At 33.2% G+C, this 26482-nt stretch overlaps 1 protein-coding gene across 7 annotated transcripts in view; it reads left to right on the top strand.

Moving 5' to 3' along the window:
- Positions 1-26482, top strand: part of ZNF280D (zinc finger protein 280D) — a 119322-nt gene that overhangs the window by 74196 nt on the left and 18644 nt on the right. For 5 of the 7 annotated variants that reach the window (XM_082647887.1, XM_082647888.1, XM_082647889.1 and 2 more), the window contains 4 exons: positions 631-693; positions 6114-6232; positions 6383-6419; positions 21912-21957. In XM_082647887.1, the coding sequence (XP_082504013.1) occupies positions 631-693; positions 6114-6232; positions 6383-6419; positions 21912-21957 (265 nt within the window). Of the gene's footprint in view, positions 1-630; positions 694-6113; positions 6233-6382; positions 6420-6548; positions 6779-7028; positions 8209-21911; positions 21958-26482 lie in introns of those variants that run through there. The other 2 variants (XM_082647890.1, XM_082647891.1) reach the window with 2 other exon arrangements.

Below are 26482 nucleotides of genomic sequence, written 5' to 3'. Positions count from 1 at the left end.
GGGGTTTTCTGTTCTGTGCTTAGGGGAAGCATTGTTTTAGCTCTAGAGTTCTGCTTTAATTTGTTTTTTTAAAAAAAACCTCTACTAGTAATTGCAAAGAATTCTAAATGTTTGATTTTACAAATCCACTTTACAAATGCCAACAGTGGCATTTAGCTCAACTACTGTTAACTTCCAGGATAATTTGGAATCTACTCCCCTTCCTCAACACAAACATGTTAAGTTGGTAAAGGATTTTTAAAATGATTCTTATTGGTAACCATTCATATTATAGCAAAAATGTTATTAGCAAAACTTTTAAATTGTTTTCAGCTCTTAACAGTTGAAGAAAATAATTTGACTTGCTTTACTTTTTTAAACTCTTGAGTATTTCCTTTTTTTATGTGAGGGTGAGGTGCTGATTGTGTAAGAATATGCTTAGTGAAATACATTTCACTAGAAAATAAATAGATAAATAAGAATATAAGCTAAAATGCTGAATGAAACAGGGATGATGAACATTATATTATTATTTATATCATAATATTTTATTCAAAACTAGAGATTTAAGTATAGACTTGATATATAGCTAATAAATTAATATGACTTACTGTATAGTAAAATTAATAAAATCTGTTTTGTCTCTCCCAGCTTTCATAGTAATCGTCCAAGTAAAAGGTTTTGTATCTTTAAGAAGTATTCAGAAGATCTCAGGTAACTAGTTGATCTTTTAAATTTTTTTCTATTGAAAAATTATATGACTTAAATCTTTTGTATATAACATTTTTATTGAGATACAGTTCATATACAATGCAATTCACACATTTAAATTATACAATTAATAGTTTTTGGTATATTCACAGAATTGTGCAGTTACCACAGTTAATTTTAGTACGTTTTTATCACTTTAAAAAGGCACTCTGTACCCGTTAGTGGTTATCTCCATTTCCTTCCAATTCCTTTCATCCCTAAGCAACTACTAATCTACTTTCTGTCTATTTAGATTTGCCTATTCTGAACATTTCATGTAAATGGAATGATAAAATATGTGATCCTTTGTGATTTGTGTCTTCCATTTAGCATAATGTTTTCAAGATTCATCCATATTGTAGCATATATCAGTGCTTCTTTTTCTTATTGCTGAGTAATATTCCATTGTATGTATATATGATAGTTTGTTTATCCATTTAGGTTATTTTAACTTTGAATCTGTTATGAATATTGCTGTTGTGAACATTTGTGTACTCATTTTTGTTTGGACATGTCTTTTCATTTTTCTTTAGTATATATCTAAGATTAGAATTGCTGGGTTATATGGTAACCCTATGTCAAGCCTTTGAGGAACTGCCAGAGTGTTTTACAAAGTACCTGATTGGTCTATATTCTCTCGCTAAATTTGTTTCAGGGGTGACCGATGGTGTCAAAATGAAATCTTCATGTATTTACACTGTAAAATGAGAACAAAAATAGGGCTGTCCAACAATATTTGATTTAAAAAAAGATACCTAAAATATGTAGTAAAGTGACTAACACTTTTTCAGTTTTGAAGTAAATTTCTTAAACCACTAGAATTCTTGAAATTAGTATGTAGTCTGTATAATTCTTTTTCCTTTTCAAATTAAGAGAAGTGTACAACTTGCTTACTGTGCAGAAAGAACTGTTGATGAATATTTCTGAAGACACTGAGAATTTGGTTTAGCACACACTTAACTCAGAATTCACTGAGCACCATGTTTTTCATATTCTTCTGAATTCTTTAGACCCCACTGCTCTTTATTTTTGCTCTTGTCGCCTTTGCTACCTGAAATATCAGTATGTTTGCTGCACCAAGCTAATCTATACAGATAAGGTTAACCAATAGTTGTTTTGATATTTTGGGTTAGTGGAAAAAATGGAAGAGGGGATGATATTATGTCTCAGGACCTTTGTACTTATTATTCTCTGTGACTAGTTTGCTCTTTCCCAGATTTTTGTATGATTAGCTCCTTTATCTCCTTTGGGTCTTTATTCTGATGAGTGAGCCTTTCCTTGACCACTTGATTTAAAATTATATCCTTTCTCCTGTGCTTTACCCCAGTGCTCTTTATCTTCTTTTTATGCTTCATTTTTCTCTGGATCATCTTTTATCATCTCATTCACTGTATATTTTGTTTATTTTCTGTGTCCTCTCACTAGAATGTGTGTGGTTTGGATTTTTGTCTATGCCAGGCATTGATAGTGATTAGGCACCCAGTAAATATTTGTTGAATAAATTAATGTATGCATTGAAAATGACTTATGTGGACAATAGGTCCCATCTATGATGTTGGACCAGTAGCTCACAGGGAGAGAAAAATTTGGTTCAGTTTTAAAAATATATTAGTACTAATTTTAAAACATTTACTGAATTCAAGGAAATAGATTAAGTTATATTAGAGGTTGCCTATACTGAAAATTTTTATAAGAATGAAGAGTTTTATTGCATTCAAAAGATGAGATTTTTGATTTTCACCTCACTGTTGTTAAGCTCAGTTGTGTGTTTGGTTTTTAAATGAATCATATGATTTTAAACCTCCGGGATGTTTTTCTCTCAACTTGAATAAGTCTCAGATTGAAAATTTGCCTATTTCTGTGAATGGAACATAGAAACTTATAATTGTATAGAACAATAATTTTTGTAATTATTCTTTTATTGGAATGGAATATTTGTTCTTTAGCTATTTACTGTGTATCTACTAGGTCTATAATGTAGCAGATCCTGTAAAGATAATAGTAATAATGAAGAAGTCTTGGAACCAACCTTCAGAGAATGTACATTTTATTGGGTGGGAGATAAGAGGTGAATGTAAATAACCACAATAAAGCAAGAGGGATTTTAACAAGTGCAATGATGGTTGGTTTTTTTTCAAAGGGCAGCGAGATTACTTTACTTGGAATGATCTACATAGGTGTTAGTTTACTTGGCTTTAAAGGATGAGTATTGTTTACACTGATAGAAGAGGTACAGGTGCATTTGAGTTGGAATAACATGAATAGAGGTGCAGAAATGAAAAAGTTGAAGGTGTACAGAGGGGGAATGGTAGTAGTAAATGAATGGAGCATTGAAGTTATAGTGGTAATATTGAAATTGGGGGCAATAGTTTTGAGCTTAGAGCCAGATTGTAAAAGCGTTGAAAATGAGGCTAAGGAGTTTGGACTTATTTTGGAGGGCACTGGACAACCTTTGATGTTTTATATAGAATTGAATGAAACTGAAGGAAGGTTGAATTTCTTCTCACCTTTAACAATAGGGTGAATTATAGATGCATGAATCCTATTGATTAGGACTTTTGTGGTAGTTATGAATAATCTAGTAAGGACTTGGGTTAGAATGGTGAGATAGTATTATATCATCTTTAAGAAACTGGGCTCTGGAATGAAAGTGCTTGATTTCAAACCTGATCTTGACCTTTACCAGCTCTGTGTCCTTGGTACATTACTAAGCTAACTCCATCCTCTATTAAAAAGGTGATAAATTATAGCATCTACCTTTTATGGGTTGTTTAGATTTAGATGAGATGGTATGTCTAAAATTGTTTGACTAGCACAGAATAAGTACTCAATAAATTGTTGATATAAAATGCTTGTCATACTGACTGTTTAAGGAAGAAGAGACAGAGATAACTATAGGTTGAGCTTTATTTTCAGAGGAAATGGCATCATAAGAAAGGCCAGTCAGGATAAGTTAATTTGGGAAGGAAGTACATGATTTTAGTTTTAGGAAGGTCAGTTTTTTATGTGCCAGTATGACATCTAGGGGAAAATATACAGCAGACTGTTAGACTAGAGCTTTAGGGGAGAAGTCAATCTAAGGTATGTTATTTGTTTGTATTTGTATATTGGTAAAACATTTAAAATTTTAACGTATGTGATGAACTTCAGAAATGTATTTATGCTTTATTAATAAACTGACAATAACAATGATCACATTACATGATCTATTTTTTTTCCACCTAAGCAAAAATAATTTATTAGCAGGATTCCAAAGACCCTCATGGACCCCTAGAAGGAAGAGATACAGCCAGAACATACGAGGGAAACAGAAAGCCATCAGTTACTAACACGGCTTCTTTCTAGTCTGACCTGCTGAAGCAGGATGATTTTGTCTGTTATTTTTTCTGGACATGAGTTCCATTCTCCTTTCTCTGTGTAGACCAGCTTTCTCTGTTGATGACCCAAACATAGTATTCTTAGCTTCCCACATTTTCCCAGATCAAGAAATGTGATTATATATCCCAATTACAAATCCCTGTTCAGAGAAGGCTTGAGTTAGACATTCCATCCCTGGTCCAATTAACTATGTCGAGTGGAATAGGCATTTAGCTACTTACCATTGAGACTACTTTTAGTGTCTGTTGAGGGCAGTTTGTTAATAGAAAAAGACTGTAATTATTAAATTTAAGTATTTAAATCTTAACTTTCCTTAAGCTTAAAAATATTTCATTTAGAAATCTAGTACATTTAATAATCACTTTCGGGACTTCCCTGATAGTGCAGTGGTTAAGAATCCGCCTGCCAAGGCAGGGGACACGGGTTTGAGCCCTGGTCCAGGAAGATCCCACATGCCGCGGAGTAACTAAGCCTGTGCGCCACAACTACTGAGCCTGAGCTCTAGAGCCTGCGAGCCACAACTATTGAGCCCGCGCGCCTAGAGCCAGTGCTCCGCACAGGAGAAGCCACCACAATGAGAAGCCCACGCGCTGCAAGGAAGAGTAACCCCCACTCACCACAACTAGAGAAAGCCCACGTGCAGCAACGAAGACCCGACGCAGCCATAATAAATAAATAGATTTATTTAAAAAATCACTTTCAAGCGGGCCTTTAAATAATGTTTGATAAAGTTCATTTAAGCTGAACAGACTAGAATTTTTTATTTTAAAGTCTCATTTACACTTCAATTACCTTTAAACAATGTAACATCATGTATACATTTAATATATTTGATTTTCTTTTAAACAGCTCTTCAGATGCTTGACCCCAAGCTCCCAAGTGCTTAACTCTAATAAACATAATAAATTAAACACAGTGGCTTTCTAAGTTCTCTGAAACATTCACATATTTTTGCAGGCTTAATATTTTAAAATAAAACTCAAAGCTAAAAGTTTAAACACATTTTAAATTAGAGTCTTAAGACCAATTTTACATACTATAATATGCCAATTATGTTTAAATACTTCAAATAGCAAATGCTGCACAGTTTGATCCAATAAGCATAAAAACTATTTGTGAATTCAAAAAAAATGTATTGATGACTATGGGAATTGCTTTCTAACCTTTTTGAAAATTTGTAATCATTACATATTTAAGAACTACAGTACTCAGTGAAGTTTTGTTGAGGGAACAAGTAGTTTAGGTCCAGGCAAGTGGGCCAGTTCAGAGTACTGGGATGCTGAGGAACTCAGACTTTGGACTTCAATAGTGAATTAGCTACTTCAGTTAATTCAGTGTTATATGAGAATAATACCAACCTTGGATGCTTGTGGTGAGAATAAACTAAATAATATATAGGAAAATCTTTAACACATAGTATACAACGATAGCAGCTACGACAATGATCTATTTTTAAAGCGTTCACATTTCTAATTTTTTCCTCACCTAGAAAACAGTAGATAAATGTTCCATTAGAGCACAGACTGTATTTTTTGGTCGTCATTGTATTCACAATACAGTACACTAGTAGTACAGTATGTGTAACGACAGCCTTAGTAAATATACACTGACTAATGTATATATTGTACATTTATATATACTGAACTCTTGTTTTGCAGATGGGCATAGGCACAAATAGACTGTGACTTGTCAAAGTGAACCATGTTGTTAGTGGAGCCAAGACTGGACTGTAGGTCTCTTGACTCTTAGTTTTCAGTAACTGGTATGAGAGAGAAAAGTTTATAAAGCAAAAATACTTTCTGTAAATAAATGGTAATATAATTTGAATATGACTATGACATTTTCTAGAGAATCATTTCAGTTATATCAAGTTTATATAACAAAAATTGGAATGACAGTTATGACACAAAAAGCAAATCACGGAAAAGTATTCATTGAACTGGTGTGTGGATTTTCATAAAAGATAAAAACATTTTCTTTTATACTATTTGCTTTGTTTTTTATAGGGGCATTACTCTAGTGTGCCTTAATTGTGATTTCCTAACTGATGTTTCTGGCTTAGATAATATGGCTACACACTTAAGTCAACATGAAACTCATGCTTGTCAAGTTGTAATAGAGAAAGGTACGTATATAAAATTGTTTTACTTTGGATTTTTGATATTTATTCCAGTATTATTGGTCAGCCACAGTATGTGCTCTTTACTAAATCATTTTTCTCACTCATCATATTTCATATGCTGTTTTAAATATAATACTTTTCTTCTAATTTCAGTTTCTGTTTGTATCCCAACTTCTGAACATCTTTCTGAGTAAGTGTAATTTTTATTCAGTGCATTTTACTTTGATGGATTTTAGCACTATTGCATTTTTAAATGTATCATTAACAGAAATGAAAAATATTAAAGTATTTTGTGTTTTTTTTTGTTTTTTTTTTAAAGCTGCTTGTTGAAATAGGTTCCTGCTCTATGGAGCTCGTGACCTGGTGCAAGACAAGTTGGAATTTCCTAAGTTCAAAGTTCTGAGATGTTTTCTTACACAAAGGCAGTTAAGCAGCCAAGTTCATGACACTAGCTCTCATTATTCAGCTCTTTTCAGCTTCAAATGGGACTAGATTCTTATTCCACCTTATCTTTGTGTCAGGTTGACATATCTTAACATACGTTTTTTTTTCTCCAGTTGGCTCTCTCCAAAAATAACTTTTGTTGCTGTGGTCATTTCTTACTTTGCTTAAAATAATTTGTGTTTTTCTCTGCTGTACTTGACTTCAGAATAATATGTTCCAAATGATATGGCTGTTTGTCTTTTTGTCTGTTTTGTCTGCTTTCTTAATTTCTTATAAGTCTTAAGTTTTTTAGGCCAGATGATTGTCTTTTTCCTCATTCGTTGTCTGTCATTGTGCTATTTTTCTTATTTTTCAGATGGAGAAGCAGCCCAGAGATTTCAAAAAATGTTCAGGGTACACCTGGACAGTGTCCCCCTTCGATGGACACAACTGATGCCTGTTCTCTCTTTCCAAGGAATGTGACTAATTTGACTGTGGGACCTGCTCTAGGTTGTGGTCTCAGGAAATCAGATCTTGGGGAGACTCCCTTCTCTCATGGCTGGCCTTCCATGAGGCTGATGTTGATATAGCCAGAGATGGTATCAAGGCCCACCAAATAGAGCACAGCTTCCCACTGGGGGCTTTGGCTCTTGATCTTAAGCTCGTGGGTCACTTCTGGCCAAGAAAATCAAATCTGTGCTTCAGTGTCCCAGTTGAAGTTTAGTCATTTTGGCTGCTTCCCTTTAATCTTCCTCTAGCATGAATGCATCCAAGGAATACAAAAGCTCCGGTTATTAGGAAATGGTTATTTTTCATATCCTTGGAACAACAGGTCCCTACAATTATGTTCCAAAATTTCACTTATTTTTACTGTTATTTAAAATGTATTACCCAGGAGTAACTTCATAGTTTTTTAACAGCATCAATTATCAGATTTTTTATTTTTTAAAAATTTAGTTTAATTTTGATAGCTTGGTTTTATGTTCTCCAAATGTATTGATGTCTATTTTTATATTCTTTTCTTTAAAACTGTTGTTTAGTGTTTGCTTTATTTTGTTAAGAACTCCAAGATATTCCCTAGAATTCCCTAGAATTCCCTAGAATAGCTGCTTATTTATAGCTTTTTAATTTGGCTGTTGTTCAGACCATTAGACATGATTATATCCATTCTTATTTCGGGATTATTATTATTAATATTATCTTAATAATTGTGAGTTCTAAAGTGTAAAGAATTGACAAAACCTATTGGAGACCTTAAAACAAGGTTTTTTAAAAATTTAGTTTTATTTTTTTATACAGTAAAACAAGTTTTAAAGTTGCATATTTGTACATCTAATACATAATACCTACTTAGCTATTAATAGTTCCTTTGGGTAGTGGTAACATTAAAAAAATATAAGGGCCAATAATGCACTTGTTTCTATCACATATAAAACATATTTCCACATATATATATTTTTTAAAGTTGACATTTGTTTATTTTAGTTACATTGACTATAGCTCTAATAAACAGTTTTGATGCTATTATTTTGTTTTAATAAAAATTCTGTTGTTTAAGTGCCTCAGGAATTATTTACTAATAAAGAATTTCATATGAAAGCTGTAGATTTAATCATATAAATAGGAGCATTGCCTTTATTGTTTCATGGAAGCCCCATTATTTGGCCTGCACACTGAGAGCTGTATCTACTTAGTGCGTCTTGCTTTTTTTCCTCTGGCACAATTGAAAGGTCACTGTTTATACTCTACCAACTTATTGAATTTTAATGACATGTAAAATACCTTTTGTGATCTTAGTTGCCGTAAGGGTTAGGCAGGCTCTGGAAATATGACTCAGTCATGTTTTTTTACTCTGAAGTCAGAACTTGCTCAGTTTTACTTTGAAACAGATTTAAAGCCAGTATAGATGACTACTTATTATGTAACGTGCTTCTTGCAATTAATAATCAAAAAATTTGAACCCATTAGTTTTAAATTTCCAAACTAATTTCTACGGTAAATGAATAATTTTTCAAAAGTTCTGGAAGTGGCTTGTCTCTCAGTAGGTGAATTTGGTGTTATGCTAGTCTTTATTTCCTTATCTGTCTCTAGGAAGTTTTGTCATTCACCCTCTTTCTACCCAGTTTTTTTTTTTTAATTTAAAAATTTTGTCCAGAAACAACTTCTTTACATTTTTAACATAAGTTCCTTTTTCATTTATAGATATTTGCTCTACCTTGGCTATAGTTTAAAAATATGAGAAATTGTATTCTTGATATAGCAATGTAGGAGTACTGCTTTGTGTTCTTCCATAGGACTCTGTTTTATAGTATTATCAAGTTCATTTTCTTAAAGTTTAAACTCCTAAAGTTCTATCACCTATAAATTCCTTTTTAAAAAAATAATTTAAATAAAACACCTAAGGCAGCTAGTACAAAACTTGTTGATTATAGGCAGTTGGTCATATTTTAATTTTGTGCTAATGAGTTTTAGCTTGAGTCTAATCCCTCCTTGCCATCAGGTTGTTCTAAATAGTTTATTCACCTGGTCAGAAATTGCCATTTCATGCATGTGTGCTTTTGGTTACCACTGAAAAAAAAATGAGATTGGTTCAGTTTAAGTCCATCGCTCTTTTGAGAAAAAATGACTGCTAAACTACAGAGACTTGGATTCTTGCCATTTTTATGATATTTTGGCATAACTCCTCACCTCTTTGGGCTTCATTTGTTTATTCAGCAAATATTTCTTGAACATCTGCTTTGTGCCTGGCACCCTTCTAAGTGCTAGAAAAATGGACTGAAATCTCTGCCCTCACAGAACGAACATTTTAGTGGTGAAGGACAGACAATATAAAGTAAATAAGGTATATAGTATGTTAGATAGTCATCAATACTATGGAGAAAAATAACATAGGGAAGGGGGATAAGAAGTACTGGGTGGGAGTTTGGAGGCTGCCATTTAAAATTTGGTAGTCAGGGAAGGTCTCACAGAGAAATGACATTTGAGTAAAGACCTGAAAGAAGAACTGCATGGAGACTGGTCTGGCTGCAAATAAGTGATTAAGAGGGAGAATAGTAGGAGTTGGGGCTTGCAAGGTAATGTGGGCCATGTGTATAGGACGTTATGGACCATTGTAAGGAATTCGCCTTTTACTATGAGATAAGTAGTTATTAGAGCATTTTGAATAGAGGAGTGTTTTATACCTCAATAAAACCCACAATCAACGAAAACCTTTAAATACAGAAGTGTGTCTGTATTACCATAGCTGCTGTCTTCGGAATAAGCTGTAGAAGACCAAGGACAAAATCAGGGAGATTAATTAGGAGGTTATTGTAATAATCCAGGTATGAGATGGTGGGGATTTAGGCTAGGCTGCTAGCAGTTTAGGTGATAAAGAGTTTTGATTTGGGACATGTTTTGAATTCGTTGATGGTTTATATGTGAAGTGTAGAAGAAAGAAAGTTTTGAGGATGATTCCAGTTATTAGTGTGAGCAACCGCAAAGATGGCATTGATATGGACTGAGATAGGGAAGACTAGAAGTAATAGATTTGAGAGGGAAGATGATGACTGTGATTTGGGACATATTTTAGTTTGTGATATCTGTTAGATATGCAAGTTGAGATGTCATAAGCATTCACCTGTATGCATTTAGGAGGGTGTTCTAAGCTGTAAATATCATTTAATGTCATGGGAATAAATACAAGTAAAACTGGGGAAAACTGAGTAAGGTTGGTATATGTATCACTGTCAACATCCTGCTTATGCTTTTGTGCTATAATTTTTTACTGTTATTTTATATTATAAGATGTTATCATTGGGGAAACTGGACAAAGGGAATATGGAATCTCTCTGTGTTATTTCTTATAACTGCATGTGAATATACAATTATACCAAAATTTAAAATTCAGTGAAAAAAACTCATGGGACTATATGAGATCACCAAAGGATACAGTAGAGAGAGAGAAAGGACAGGGTCCACAGGCTGAGCTCTGGGGAATCTGACAATAAAAGGTCAGGGAGATGAGAAGGAATTGGCAAAGGAAACTGAGGAGTGGCCGATGGTATAGAAAGAAAACCAGGGGAGTGGCAGTGTTCTTGGAGCCTCAGTTACCCTATTTGTAAAATGTGAGTGCTGACTTGTTCTAGACTTCTGAGATTCTATTATTCAATATTGGTTATACTTACATTGTCATAATTTGTTCTTATGACAAGATAAATTTAGAATGCCACGTATCCTATTCCCAGTAGCAGAAACAGGGACTCTTTGACCTTGAGAAAACTAAATGTTCACATTATTTCTCAGCACATTTAACTCCTTCATAGGCTTTTGTAAAAGTAGTTCTCTTATACTTCTATTAAAGAAGGTAAGTAGGTCATTTTTTCCCAGGTTCTTTACTGTACAACTAATGTCCATAATTTATAAGTTGGGGGGAAAAGTTTCCGTGGTCAAATAAATTTAGGCAATGCAAGTTAAAGTTAAATGGATTCTTTGATATGGGCTTTTTCGTGCTGTATGTGACTTGTGAATGTCTAAGCGAATATTTATTTGACCTTAGAATTTTTTTCTTTGAATACTTATTCACTTCTTAATCTCCGTGGAATAGTGTGTAGAATACTGATCTGGAGTAATCCTTCAAATTTTATGAACTGGGAAATAAAAAGTAGTTGTGTAGTTTTGCCTAAGATGGATTCCTAGACATTTCATTTATGTTTATGAATCATTTGTAAGATAGTGTTTGTAACTAGAGACTAGCAATGTACATTTTTATATTTTTAGAAATTATATCAGAAAAATGATGTCCTCATTATTATGTTTGTAAAATCTAATAAGTGCATAACAGGGACAGACCAGTTATTAGTTTATTCTGCCTCTGATTATAGCAGCAAGAGATATTTTTGTTGGAGAGTATGGTTACTTTACATGATTTCACACTAAGAAGCTTAAGAATCTCTCATTATCTGTTTCTAGCTTCTCTAACTCCTTATGCTTAGCTTATCAATCTACCCACTTACCTATTTTTCTTGAGACTATTTTCAGCCTTTTATTATCTGTTAAGGAATTTCTTATATAGTAAAGTTTTACTTCCTACTTAAACAGCTTCAGGAGAACTTCTTTGATACTAGGATTAGGTGATTTGAAAGCCAGCTTCATTTTAAACCCTCTCAGACCCTTAAAGGTACAGTGTGGTGTAGTGGTTAAAGAGCGTAGGCTCTGCAGTTGATTGCCTAGTTTGGAGTTCCTACCCTGCTGTTTACTAGAACATGTGTGACTTTGGGTAGGTTACAGACTTTTGCCTCATTCCTCATTTGTAAAATGCATGTAAACAACAGTACCTGTTCATAAAGTGTAGAGGGAATTAAATGAGTTAGTATACGTATATAGTACTTAGAAAGTGATTGTCACATAGGAAGCACTGTGTAACTGTAAAGTTATCATTGTTACTCATTACTTTTCATAATTTTACTTCTGTGTGCATTTTATTCGGATAGAATTATCCTAATCTTCAGCCTGCTTTTCATTCTAACCATCTCATACCATTTTCACAAATCATTTATGTTAACTTTCTTTTCCTAACCCAGTAAATCTTTCTTAAGAGCTAATTGTTTGAAGCATGTATTAGTCATAAAATTAGATTTTTGGTGTCTGAAGCTCAATAAACTTGTAGTTTTAGGGAATAGTTATGAATCCTAGGTTCATTTTAGTAATTTCTGTCTTTAAAAATAGTATAAATCATTTTTTCCTCTAAATTATACTGACCACACTGTGGTTCATCTCATCTTTCCGCCCACATCTCTGATTTTGAGATCCTTCTACGGCCTCACTCTAGTCACTGGTATTTGCCCACCTGGAAGACCATACGTTCCTCTACAAACGTGGAGAAGCTACTGTGATCTCTTTTTCTATATCATTTACTGAAATGTAGGAATCTACTGTTTTTAATCCTCCACACTGAAAAGTATCTTTATCCTTACTTCTGTGAAGTGTAGTGTTGGGAAAGGAGTACAGCTTTAAAATAAGGCAGTCCAGGTTTAAATCCTGGTTGTATATCTAACCAGCTCTATAGCCTTGTGAAAATTACTTCACCTTATCTTCCTCATTAGTGAAAGGTATGTAATAATTTTTTGCAGGGTGGCTATAAGAAATAGAGATAATCTGTGGATGTTAAATTATTAATTTAAATAATTCAAATTATTTAAATAATTAATTAAAATTATTTGGCACTGGCCTGACAAAAAATAATCATTCAATAAATGAATGTTGTTGGTGCCATTGTTGCTCTAGCTGCTGCTGCTGCTAATATTGCTACCAATTACTGCTGTTCCTGCTGCTGCTCCAGCTGTTACTGCTGTTAGTACTGTTATTACTGCTGCTACTTACAGGAGACCCTGGGAACTACATATCAGTGGAATCTTCTCATCATTGAGAGTTTTAGTGGCAATCCACTAACTGTACTAACTGTACTGCGGTTATTTGTAATTTTGGCTCATAGTTCTTGGAGTATATTCCTCCAAACTGCTGGATGGACGGCATTTTATTACAGTGTTCAACTGCACCTCATATAATTCTCAAATGTCAGAATTTGATTGTAGTTCTGACTTTTCCTATCTAAAGACTGTGAAACAACAAACACCCTTGTTGAAAACTGGTACATAATCCTCTCTGCTTAGGAGGAAAACTTTTTTTTAGCTTACAGAATTTCTTTTTTAAAGAAAACCTTTTATTAATTATTGCCAGGCATTCATTTCCAGTCGGCTACTTATCTAATACTACTAAACTTACGAAAAATGTGTAATTGTGCTAGTAAAGTGGCTGTTTTCTTTTGTAGACCTTTGAGATGATTTTTTTTTAATCTGCTTTTCTCAGATATTAGATTGTAATTCAGTCATGGAATTGCTCTTTTCTATCATGTTTCTCCCTTTTTTTCCCCTTTCTCCATTTTCTTCTGTATATCTACCTGGATAGATTAATTATTACATAGAATGGAAGTAAAATTTTAAATTTTATAAGGTTTGTTTTCTTGACAAAAAGTTGAGAATAGGTATTTCTCTCTAGCAGTCTTAAGAACATAAGAATCCATAGTAAATCTATAATAACTCAAGCTTGGAAAACCTGTCTACTTATTGAAAGATGTCTATTTATTGACTGAATCAAATGTTCTAAAAGCCACAGTTTGAAGTGATTTTAAAAGTTGATTTAGTTCTCTCAATGACTTCCAATTTTGTTCTAAGCAAAGTGTAATGTAAGGGCACTGACTGGAGTCAAAATATCAGAGTTCAAAACCCAGCTCTCTCACTTTATGTTCAAGTTACTTCAGCTTATTCATCTGTAAATAATCTTTACATGATTGTTTTGAAGATTTAAAAGAGATGTAAAACGTGTTATATAGATAAAAATGTCTTTTATATTTTATTAAATTCCCCTAATTTAAGGAGTACTAGGAAAAAAATGAAAATGTAAAACTGACTCTCCTTGAAGCTGTGAATTCCTCTGTTGTATTTCTGGCTACTGAACTTTATACTTAGCACCAGTGCTAACTGCATGGCTCTTTCATAGTATAATATAGATAACCCTTCCACATATTCATTGACAACAAACATTGATTCCCTGCCTTCTGTATGCAAGACTCTTTGTCAAGTGCTGGAAATGGAAACATGAATGAGACATAGTTCTTGCCACCAGGGTAATTACAGAATAGGCAGTCGGAAATGGAGACACTGAATCTACATCTTCACAGGGCCACACAGTAAACTGATTTCGTCATTAGTTAAACCCCTAATACCATGTATATATTAGATTATGTGATTTTTGTGAAATGCTACACCAGAACAGAATCTGGACTTGGTCCAAAGAGAAATACCACTTTATTATACCACTCTAAACTAAACCAATAAGTCATTAATTAGCTTTCATAAATGCAAGCAGAAAGTAAGCTCTTTTGAGAGCAGAATGGCAACCTTTAAAAAATGTTTTATATTTGAAAATAATATTTCTGTTAAAAATGTTTACTTCTACTAACTCTATTTCCATTGAAGAATATGTAAAGAATCACTCCATTATTTTCCTGTGAAGTTCTGAACTTATTTGGAGGAATTATTGACTCTGGTCATAATCCAAGTTATTAGAGTCTTAAATGTTCAAAATTGTCAGAGTGTCTTCATTTCATATATTTGGTTTAGCAGAAAAAAAAACTGATCTCATCTGTGAGACACACAGAATTTATTTTGGGTTTGTTTCTTTCTCTAACCTTTTGAAATGTAACTGGGATTGGAGGTAATGGGGTATCATGTCCTTAGATTCTCTTATCCTACCACGGACATTACTGTCTCATTACTGCCTCAAACCAAATCTTTAGTAACTGTAAAATAGTTTTTCCTTTTCAAAGTGGATGCAATACATTTGCCCCTGGTATGTAATTGTAAGTTAGCAAGTAGGAACTGTGCATCAAAATACAGTGGTTTCTGGCATTTTGGACTTCTGCCTTTGATAGCTGGTAAGCAGGAAGTAATGGGAAACCCATTGAAAGGGAAAGATAAATGAAACTTTAGTATAGTCCTTCATTTAGGGCAAATGGTACCAACTTCTGCCAGTGTTTCTGAGGTTACTACCATTTTTTCAGTCTCCCGATTCTGAGGGTAGTTTGCGAATACATTATAAATTAAGTATTCAGGGCTTAATTCAATATTGCCAACAAAATAAAAAAACAAAATACCAAACTTATAGCCCGAGTCTGGCATTAGAATCTTCTGCCTCTACTTATGGTCTTATTTTTTGCTTCATGTTTTTACACATAAATATTTTGTTTGTCTTTACCTAGTTCTTTCCTCTGTCCATTTAGAATGATTTTTTACTCTTATCTTCCCTGATGACCAAATTATACCCACATCTTCAGAAGTGGTTAGATTATTTCATACTAGGGTAAATTGCCCAGCAATCAAAACTAATACCTAATGTATTTTGTTTGAGAATGGGGGAGGTATGGCAGAAAAATCTCCAAACATTAAAGATATTGAGGTAAAAAGCTTTAAGAGCCTGTGTGACACACTTAAGTAAATTCTAGACAGTAAGATTAGATTCCTGATTCTAACCCATGGCAGTAATAAGAGCTAACAATTATTGAGTACATACACTAAATGTTTTACATTTATCCACTCATTTAATTCTCACAAACTAATGCGATATGCACTGTTCTTGTCCCAGTTTTAGGGATGAGACAACTGAGGTACAGATAAGTCATTTGCCCAAGGTCACATAGCTGTTAAGACCCTCAATTTAAATTATGGTAGTCTGTTTTCAGAGACTAAACTAAGAAGTACTATATTGCTTCCCTGGTTGTGCTTGTGGTTCCAAATGTACTTTCCTATTTTACTCTATAAAGTATGAGTAGCTGGATGGGCCTGAGCTTCAATGTGAAGACCCTTTGTTTCCCCAGGAGAAAAGGCAACAACTGATAGAGTGGTAGCATTGGGACCAGAATCTAGCCTCCCAATCTTAGAGTAGTATTTCTATGATATATGAGCAGTAGAACACGTCAGCAAAAATGACATAACTTGGTCTATTAGTAAGATTAATTTGGCAATGATAGCATGTTTTAGAGTGGAAAACATCAAGAGGCAGAGAGATCAGTTAAGTTTTTCACTTTTCCTGGCATGAATTTAAGGGAGCCTGATTTATAACAGGGGATTTGGCTGTGAGGAAATGCAGTGGAAATCTGAAGTAGAACCAGTTCTGTTGCTTAATGGATTTATTACTTTAGCATTTTTAGGCTGTAGATTTTTCTCATTTACAAGATAGGAGCAATTGGATAATATACTCTCTTAGGACTCAAGTCTAAGTCAAATATACTATGATATTTTTGAATTGATTGATTGAAAAATAGTAAAATGTAGGGGCTATGTTATGGTTGATGATTTGCAGGTTATTGGTTTAGAAGTGATTGTTGGAATTGTGCCAAAGGATGAGCTATATAAGACTAGGTCTGAGCGGTAAGTATTTTTATATGAATGGAGGACATGTAGGGGATCATGTTTGCTCTCCTCATTTACCTTTATCCAATTGGTACCTATATTCTGTTGGTTTTACTTTATCAACCTCCTAAAACCTTCCTCCTCTTTGATACTCCTCCTGCTTTACCTGGGACAGTCATTAACTGTCTCTTTTTTTTTAATAACAAAAATTTATTATTAATATGTTAAATCAATATTTCATGATAGAAAAATTATGTGAATACAATGACATAGAAATTTCTGGGACTTAGAAGTAAGAAAAATAGTGATCAAAAGTTTTTCCCGCTATTTTTGAGCAGAAACTTCCTGTACTGCCTAGGGATCACAGCTGCATAAGCAAGCATTAGGACTGCAAGTAACTTTGAACTCTTTGTAGTTGAGATGCCATATGACTTCCCAATTTCTGTGGCCTTTTCATTGACACTTTATGCATCTAACCATTTTTTTTTTCTGAGTCGAAAACTAGGACCCATAATTCTGATAAAAGAAAAAAAAACACTTTGTTGTTCTTTTATCAGTCATTAACTGTCTCTTATCTGAACTCCTTGTCTGGAGCTTATCCTCTTCTGATACTGCCTTTTTTCTTTCTGACACACAAATCTTATCATACTTTCTTATTAACCTTAGAATAAAGTTCTTAGCACAAACGCTTTAGTGTGATAATCAAGATCTTTCCTAAAGTAGCCCTTGCTATCTCTTCAGTTGCATCTTCGAGTACTCTCCCTTGTTCCCTACCTGCTAGTCATATGAGACCACTCAGTATCATATCATTGCTGTGTTTTATATTTCTTTGCTTTTCCTCCACCTTGTCTCTCCTTTCCCTGCTTTGCTAACTCCTGCTCTTGCTGCAAAACCTTGTTCACTGTAGTATCTTCACTGCCTCCTTGCACCTTTCCTCCTCATAGTGGCTCAGTCCTTTGTATAGCCACAATATACATGTCTCTTTTTTAGCACTTCACAATTCTGTAAACATTTGCTTCAATACATTTCCTTGACAGTAAACTCCTTCACAGGAGGGACTGTGTCCTTGGTCTGGAACTTTTAGCACAGTACCTAATGTACGTGCAACCTGGTAAATGTTTAGGTGAATCAATCCTTTCCACACATCTGTTAACACCTCTCAGAACAAATGGTCAGAAATGGTGCACTAGATGTTTTACTCTTATTTATTAGTATAATGATTACTATCCTAAATTTAATCTGGAATGGGTAACTGGAAGGTCTTGAGAACTGGTTGACTTTACTACTGGCTTGTTGTAAACCTTTTTTCAGCTTTTTAGTTTGCTTATAAGTATTCGCAAAGATTACATTTTGAAAATCAGCATTGAAATTTTTGGCTTTTAAATGTTATTAGAAGGAAAGAATGTGGTCTGATTGAAATGAATGTGAACATTTTCCCTCTACCCCACTTATTTATAGTATGAATGGAACCTCAAAAGAATGCAATGATGTAATTTAACCAAAATGCTCATTTTACATGTAGCTTTGGATTGGTCATGTGATCTGCAGAAAAATGCAAGTAGGGACATTTATTTTGTTTTGAACTTTAGAGGGAAAGCAGGTTTACATACAGAAGAAAATTTAATTATTTGCAATCTTGATCTCTAATGGTTGTTGTTGAAATCCATAACCGTCAATCCTTCTGTTTAAACTGAAATCTTAAATAGTGTTTGTTTTAAATGCTATACAAAATTTTTCTATTAAAAAATATTGCAAGAATTCACAGGTGAAAAGTCTAATTATCTAATGGCAGGTCATTAGCTCAGAACTTTGAGCTTAGCAAATTTCACTGTCTTCTACCAAGCAATTGAGTATCTCAAATGATGACTATTTCAGCAGGCATCTTTAATGAATAAGATTAAAGGTAAGAACATTTTTTTCTTTTCAAAAGTGTTAATGATATATTAGTAGTTGTATTAAAATTTGTTAATGTCAAAGTATGCTTTTGTAGTTGCAAAAACATAGTGTACATTTTAATGATGAATTTATAACTCAATGAAATTTTGTGTAGTGTGCTTTTCTAATTTTTTTTAGATTTATTTTTCTAAATATTTTCACTGGTTATTACAATTCTGTCCCTTAAACAGAATACCAATATGGTTAAAGCCACACAACAAAATAGGGCACATAAGCCTCTTCTTGGTAGTTATTTCAATAATTTATTTTGTTCTCATCTACCAGTTTCTTAGTAAAATGAAGGGTAATAAAAACCTGTCACCAACCTCCCTTGCAGAGATATTAAGAAAATTCAGTTTCCCCAATTGAAATGCCAGCAATAATAGTAACACATGCTTAATAGCTTTCATTTTAATTGCTGCATAAAATCAATTTATTAGAATAGCTATATGTGAAAATGATTAGCATGGTAATGTTTCTTTTGTAAGAATTTAAGGTCGACCTTTGATAACATTTTCGACAGCGGAAAAGGAAAATTCTTTTATAAAATATTTTAAAACTAGTTTGTAACCAATATGTTTTACAGTTTTTCAGACTGAGTTTAAAATTATTAAATGCTTAGAAATAAAAATCAATATCTACTTTTTGTTTCTTCCAATGAGAAACAGAAATTTTTCATGTTTTCTTACAACTTTATACATGTTCTTCTTAAAACAATTATTTTCCCATATAAATTATTAAAGCAGTGAAGTTGTACTGTACACTTGATATTATTTCATCTTTATGAATATTGTTGTTTGCAATTAAATACCTGAGAGATTTACAAAATCTTTAACCCAAAAGATAATTTGTGCATTTTGTCAATTTTTTGTGCAAGTTTTATTAATTTAGATTTATTTAGCAAAATTAGTTGAAAGTTATTGTAAACACTACCAATATAGTACTTCTACAAAAAAGGACGTGTTCTATTTTAAATTGTTTACAATTTCATGTAATAACTAAAATGGACATAAGTAATTTTACAGTTATTATTAATATCTAGGAAGATAACATTTATAGACCTAATTTTTTAAATATGCCCTCAGAGAATGGATAAAGAGGGGTGTTTGCCAACTCAGTATTTCATTGAGTAACCATGAGATTAGCTTTTAGGATGGTTGACATTTCTATCCTACTAGATGTCTTCATTTTTGTCCATGAAATTTAAGTTAGTATAGTTGTTGCTTATGTTAAATATATTAATCCTTAAGTATAGTTATTAAGCCTTCATTAAGTTATGAATCACTTAACTATTAAGGGCATTTCTGATCAGGTAGTCACTCTACTTATGCAGATTAAAATTGTTTAATGTATAATATCACCAAATAATATTTAGTCGTCAGCAGTTTAAAAGAAAGATCCTTTGGCACAGGTAGTTTTTATGTTAAATTGACATATTGGGTTGGCCAAAAAGTGCCTTCGGTTTTAAAGCAAAAATAAAAGACACATTTTTTATTTTCACCAAGAACTTTATTGAACAACGTACTCACCCTTTTGTTCCACTATCTAAGGCCATTTTCCAGGCAACTTCATAATTCCATCTTCCCAAAACTTTCTTTTTGAGCAAAGAACCGTTCCAGGTGCCTTTTACAGTCTTCCAGGGAATGGAAATTTTTTCAATTAAGAGAATTTTGTTAAAGACCTAAATAAATGGAAATCCGAAGGTGCAATGTCTGGTGAATACGGTGGATGAATCAGAACTTCCCAGCCAAGCTGTAACAGTTTTTGCCTGGTCATCAAAGAAATATGCAGTCTTGAGTTACCCTGATGGAAGATTATGCGTTTTCTGTTGAAAAATTCTGGACGCTTTTCCTCGAGTGCTGCTTTCAGTTGGTCTAATTGGGAGCAGTACTTGTTGGAATTAATCGTTTGTTTTTCCGGAAGGAGCTCATGACAGAGGACTCCCTTCCAATCCCACCATATCAACGTCACCTTCCTTGAATGAAGACCGGCCTTTAGTGTGGTTGGTGGTGGTTTATTTCGCTTGCCCCACGATCTCTTCTGTTCCACGTTATTGTACAGTATCCACTTTTCATTGCCCATCACAATTGGTTTTAAAAACGGAACATTTTCCTTACATTTAAGTAGCAAACTGCACGCGGAAATACGGTCAAGAAGGTTTTTTTCGCTTATGTAGAATGCAAACATCAAAGTGATGAACATGACCAAGCTGGTACAAATTATTTTCAGCGCTTGATTTGGTATTTTGAGTATGTCGGCTATTTCCCACGTGGTAAAACGTTGATTGTTCTCAATTAATGTCTTGATTTGATCGCTATCAACTTCAACTGGTCTACCCGACCGTGGAGCATCATCCAGCGAGAAATCTCCATCATGAAACTTGGCAAACCACTTTGACATGTTTAATCAGTCACAGCACCTTCTCCATACACTGCACAAATCTCTTTTTTGCATTTCAGTTGTGTTTTTACTTTTCTTGAAATAATAAAGCATAATAAGCTGAAAATGTTGCTTTTTTTCTTCATCTTCAATATTAAAATGGCTACACAAAAATTCACCAATTTTGATAAGTCCTTTTTTAAATGCACACTGATATGATAGCTGTCACATACAATCTAACAAAATTGTTTTGAATGAAGTTAAAGACAACTAAGTGCTAATAGAGCCATCTTAAGGAAAAAGACGAACCTTTTGGCCAACCCTATATTTTAAAAGATTTTATAGATGACATATGCCTTTGTTAATGTTGTCATAAGTTATAATTCGTATTTTTTAGAAATCAGAGTTTAAAAATTTATAGTTAATATTTGAGCTATGCTTATGAAGGTTTTTAAGAGAATATATTCTTCAAAATTCTAAATTATTTCTGTAATTTTACCACCTCTAAAGTAAGTTAATTGTAATATATATTGAAATGACATTACCATTTGAACTTTACAATAGATAAAATATTTATTTTCTCACACTTTTTGAGTCCTATAGTAGTAAATACTGGTGCATATTATATATATTAAGCATATAACCTGCTTTCATTTTTTAAAGGGTAATTCTTTTTTTGAAACAGTTATACTAATGTGTTATGTCTTTTTTAAAAATTGTACTTAACATAGAGAACATTTGTTAAGTGCTCTTGTTTTTAGAGAAGAGGAAATACATGTCTGTATTCATTTATTTAGAGCATATATTGAATCTACTGTTTATTCTCATGCATTTTATTTTTCCCTTAAAATATTTACAGAGATCATTTACTATTATAGTATAAATGTGCATTAATTTAAATTTACATTTAAATTATTTTAAGCATGCAAAAAACAACTGTTTCATATTTTTTATTGTAAACTTAAAATTAAATACTCAATACTTATTTTGTTTTCAAGATTAAAAAATGAAGCTCCCGCTAAGGAACAAGAACCTGTGTCTGAGGTAAATTATGTTATATTTGATATCTCTTAAAGATTTACACATTTGAAAGTATTGTGCATGTGATTTTTAAAACACTTCAACTCAGTGTGTGTACATCACTAACAATTATTGGTATGTTATCAGAAAGAAAAAACTTGAGATTTTTGTTTTCATTATATATAAAAATATTTAACCCTCGGTAAAATTGTAAAGTGTTTTATTTTGACAAAGGCATTATTATATTTCACTTGCCTGTTATTTAGTTCAACTAATAATTAATGGAGATAAATTTATGACTTAAAAATTATGAAATTATTAAAATATCAAACATTTGACACATTGGAAAATTAATCTTTTTAGAAGACTCAAAAAGATTTAAATAATTTTTAAAATAGAAATATTTTGAATATATATTAAATACATTTTAGCTATCTTAAACAGGCACTCTGAATATAACACTCAGGGTTATCATATAAATGTTACGTACTGGGCAGTCTAATGTATGAGTATAGAAATAATTTTGCTTATATACGTGTTTTCTTGGTGTCAGTTTTTGAAATATTGCTTAATGTTACTTGTCTCTTTCTGAGTATAATGAAGTGAGGCAGGTTCAGCATTTCTATTTTGTAGAGTGAATAAGTGAAACATAGACAGTATCAGCCTTCTCCCAAGTGGCTTTCTTTTATCCCACGGAAAGTTTTCATTTGTTTGACATGTTTTTAACTACAAATAAATGTCTTTACTAGATATAGGATTTCTTGGTTATCTGTTTATTCTTGAGTGAGTTTTGGTGTTTGTGGTTTTTGAGGAATCAGTACATTTTATCTATAATGTTGAATTTATATGTAAACAGTTGTTTGTTGTATTCCCTTATCTTTTAATGCCTGTGGGGTCTGCAGTGATAATCCTCTCTTTTATTTCCAATATCGATAGTTTGTGTGTTCTTTTTGTTTCTAATGTTGTCATATATTTTACTTTTAAGTAGGTTATAAAGACAGAATACAGTGTTACCATTTTTACTTTAAATCGTCTTTTAGAGCAATTAAATACTTAAAAAATTTTGTATTCACCTTCATTTTTTCCATTTCTAGTGTTCATTTCTTTATGTAGCTCTTGGTTTCTTTCTAATATCACATTCCTTTTGCCTAAACAACTTCCTTTGAAATATGTCATACTGCATATCTACTGGTGATTACTTCTTCCATGCTTTTTTCCTTCAAAAAAATCTTTATTTTTCATTTTGAAAGTAAGTTTTTGGTGAGTGTAGAATTCTGGGTTAACTGTTTCCTTTCAGCATTTAAAGAAGTCATTTTATTGTCTCTTGGCATGCATATTTTCTGATGTGATGTCTTACTGTAATTTTTATCTTTGTTTCTATATATGTATGTAATGTGTCAATTTTCTTTGGCTGCCCTCAAGATTTTGTCTTTATCTTTAGTTCTTATCAGTTTGAACATGATGTGTCTAAGTCTGGTTTGCTCAGTTGTTTATTTATATGTTTATGTATTTATTTTTGGCATTTGTCCTGATCAGTATTCTCTGACTTGTCCTGTATCTTCTACTTCTGGAGTTTCAATTTCACATGTTATACCATTTGATATTAATCTCTGTTCTTAGATGCCCTGTTCTAGTCTCCCCATCCCCTCCTCCCCGCCTCCCACCACACTTTTTTTTCTTAGTGTTTCAGTTTGGGTAATTTTTATCTATTGACCTATTTACAGATTCATTTTTCAGCTGTGTAAGGTCTACTGTTGAACCCATCAAAAACATTTTTCATTTCTGTGATTGTGGTTTGTTTGGGGTTTTTTTCCTAGCATTTGCATTGATTCTTACAGTTCCTGATCCTTTGATAAAATTCCTATCTGATCATGCATGTTGTCCTCCTTTTTCTACCAAAGCATTTAACATATTAATCATAGTAATTTAAAATTTTCTGTCTGATAGTTCCAACAGCTGGGTTGTGTCTAAGTCTGGGTCTGCTAATTGTTTTATCTTCTGACAGTGTACTTTTGGTTTTTTTCCTTTGCTTTTTCTGTGTATGTTTGGTTGAAAGCAAGACATTATGTGTAGGACTGAGATAAATAGTATTTATATCTGAAAATGGGCATAATTTTTCTCATGTTGGGCCATTAGTGTGGGATTTGGTCTACCTAGTAGTGAGTTGACTTGGGTTGTTGGTTTTTTTTTTTGCGGTACAGGGGCCTCTCACTGTTGTGGCCTCTCCTGTTGCGGAGCACATGCTCCAGACGCGCAGGCTCAGCGGCCATGGCTCACGGGCCCAGCCGCTCCACGGCATGTGGGATCTTCCCGGACCGGGGCACGAATCCGTGTCCCCTGCATCGGCAGGCGGAGCCTCAACCACTGCGCCACCAGGGAAGGCCAGGGTTTTGTTATTTTTATCACTATGGTTACCCTCCATATACTGCCAAGTTCAATTCTTGTAGTATTTCCTTGAGCTTAGGGTGGAAGTTATATTACTGGAGGTTTTTTTCTCGGTATCATTGCTCCACACTCAGTTTTAGCCTTTCCTTGTGAGACTGAGCCACAGAGGTTGTCTCTCTCTCTCTACACTCTTACCTTTCTTCCAGCAGTACTGCTGTTGCTTGTTTTTTGATGTTTGCTAGCCCAGTGGTGGGTGGTGGGGATTGCTGTGATGTTCTCTGTTGTTCTCAGGCTCTCAAGCTGTCTCTGTGTCTCTGGGTCTTGAGAATAGAAATGTTTTCTTCCATCACCCAGTTGGCCCATGTACCCTGGGGACAACAGGGTTTGCCTCTCTTCTTTCCAAATACATAAAAGCATGGACATGAAGAAAACTTACGAATTCATCATTTCATAACATCATCCACTGATTCTTTCCTGATGCATTCATACTTGAATAAATCATCAAACTCTTACTTTCCTTTGATTGCCCTGTTGCATCTGTGTCAAATAAAACCAACCTTTTCTTACATAAACCAACTATCTTAAGTTTATTTTTTGTTAAAAGAAAAAAAGCTTATGCTAAAAATTTAGTAGGCCATAAGCAGAGTTAAAGGAAGCCATATTGAATGGAAGACCACATAGAACAGTTTTGACCTGGTACTGCTTTCAAATATATGTGGTGTGGATAGTCCCTCGAATAGACCCAGGTGTTTAAGTACACATGTGAGATGGTGGATAACTTGAATTATTCTTCAAGATTTTGATCAGATGGCTTGTAGTGGAATCAGTGTTGTACCCCAATAATATTTTCCTGTTGTCACTTTTTCATTTGTATAGTTTTACATTTCCTCTTTCAAAATTAATTCCTTTCATATGCTAGATTGTATTTGGAAGTCATATTATATGGTGAGTTTCTAAAACAATCTCTGTTCTGCTACCATGTATATTCTATACACTGCAACATTTTACTGCTTTTATATCCTAATTTTATATATATATATATATATATATATATATACACACACACACATACATATATATATACCATAACTCTTCTCCTCTAGTCTGATGGTTAGTGTAGTTTCATTATAACTAAGTAGAGAGGTAAGAGAGAGAAGGTGGGTACAGATATGCCTTTCTCTTTCGTTGCTTCCTTCAAGGCTATTAGGAAACACTTGATAGCATGTTCCAGGAATCTTTATATTGGGAACAAAGATTAATAAAATTATTTGCCTATCCTCAAGGTGGTCAAAACCTAGTAGGAAAATTAGACATGGAAGAATTGTAATCCAATAAGATAACTACCATATTCCAAGCATATCAGGTATGGTAGGTACACACAAGAGTCCTCTCAGGGTGACTTTATGGTGTTTTTTCTCTCTCTTTTTAAAAATATTCTTTTCTCAATTCAAACATACACATAATATACAAAATAGAGGTCCCCTGTGATTTCACTAATGAAATGGCAAATTAACCCTATAGCCTATTTCTGTAAGACTACTTGGGGCTATCCATAAAGAATTTCTAAGGTTTTTGTTTTTCTTTTTTGTTCTGTTTTTATTGCTTTTTGCTTTGTAACTTTTTCAGACACTTGAGAGTTTCAGACTGTAAAATTACTTTTTATTTTTATCGAATTAAAAGTTAAAAATTTGTGTGGCTAGTTTATCATAAAAATAGTAACTCATCTCCCTCATCCTTTTCCATCCAACTCTTCAGAGGTAGCTATTTTCAACTCTTTTAGCTATTTGGTGAAATATTTATCTCCATATTTCTAAATAATGTAACCATATTTTTGTTTGTCTTTTTTTCAACTAGGACTTACTGTTACAGTAATTAAGAATTTGCTTCTCTAGACCACCATCCCTACTTTCCTTTATCCCCCCAACCCCAGCATCCCAGCCGGGGCCAGAATTAGAATGAGGCAAGTGAGACCTCACCTCTGGCAAAAAATTCAAGGGAGCTACAAAAAATTCAATAATCAGATAAATATTTTGTTTTAATATGTTTAAGAATAAAAATTAATGCAGAGTAATCCATAATGAACATAATTTCAAAATAGTAATTAAAGACAGCATCCAGCCTTGCACTTTTATGACCCTGAGAGTCAATGCACATGGGGGACACA

Source organism: Grampus griseus (genome assembly GCF_964374135.1).
Source record: "Grampus griseus genome assembly, chromosome: 2".
Lineage (NCBI taxonomy): Eukaryota > Metazoa > Chordata > Mammalia > Artiodactyla > Delphinidae > Grampus > Grampus griseus.
Note: the sequence above shows the minus strand (reverse complement) of the source record. Positions and strands in the feature narration are given on the sequence as shown.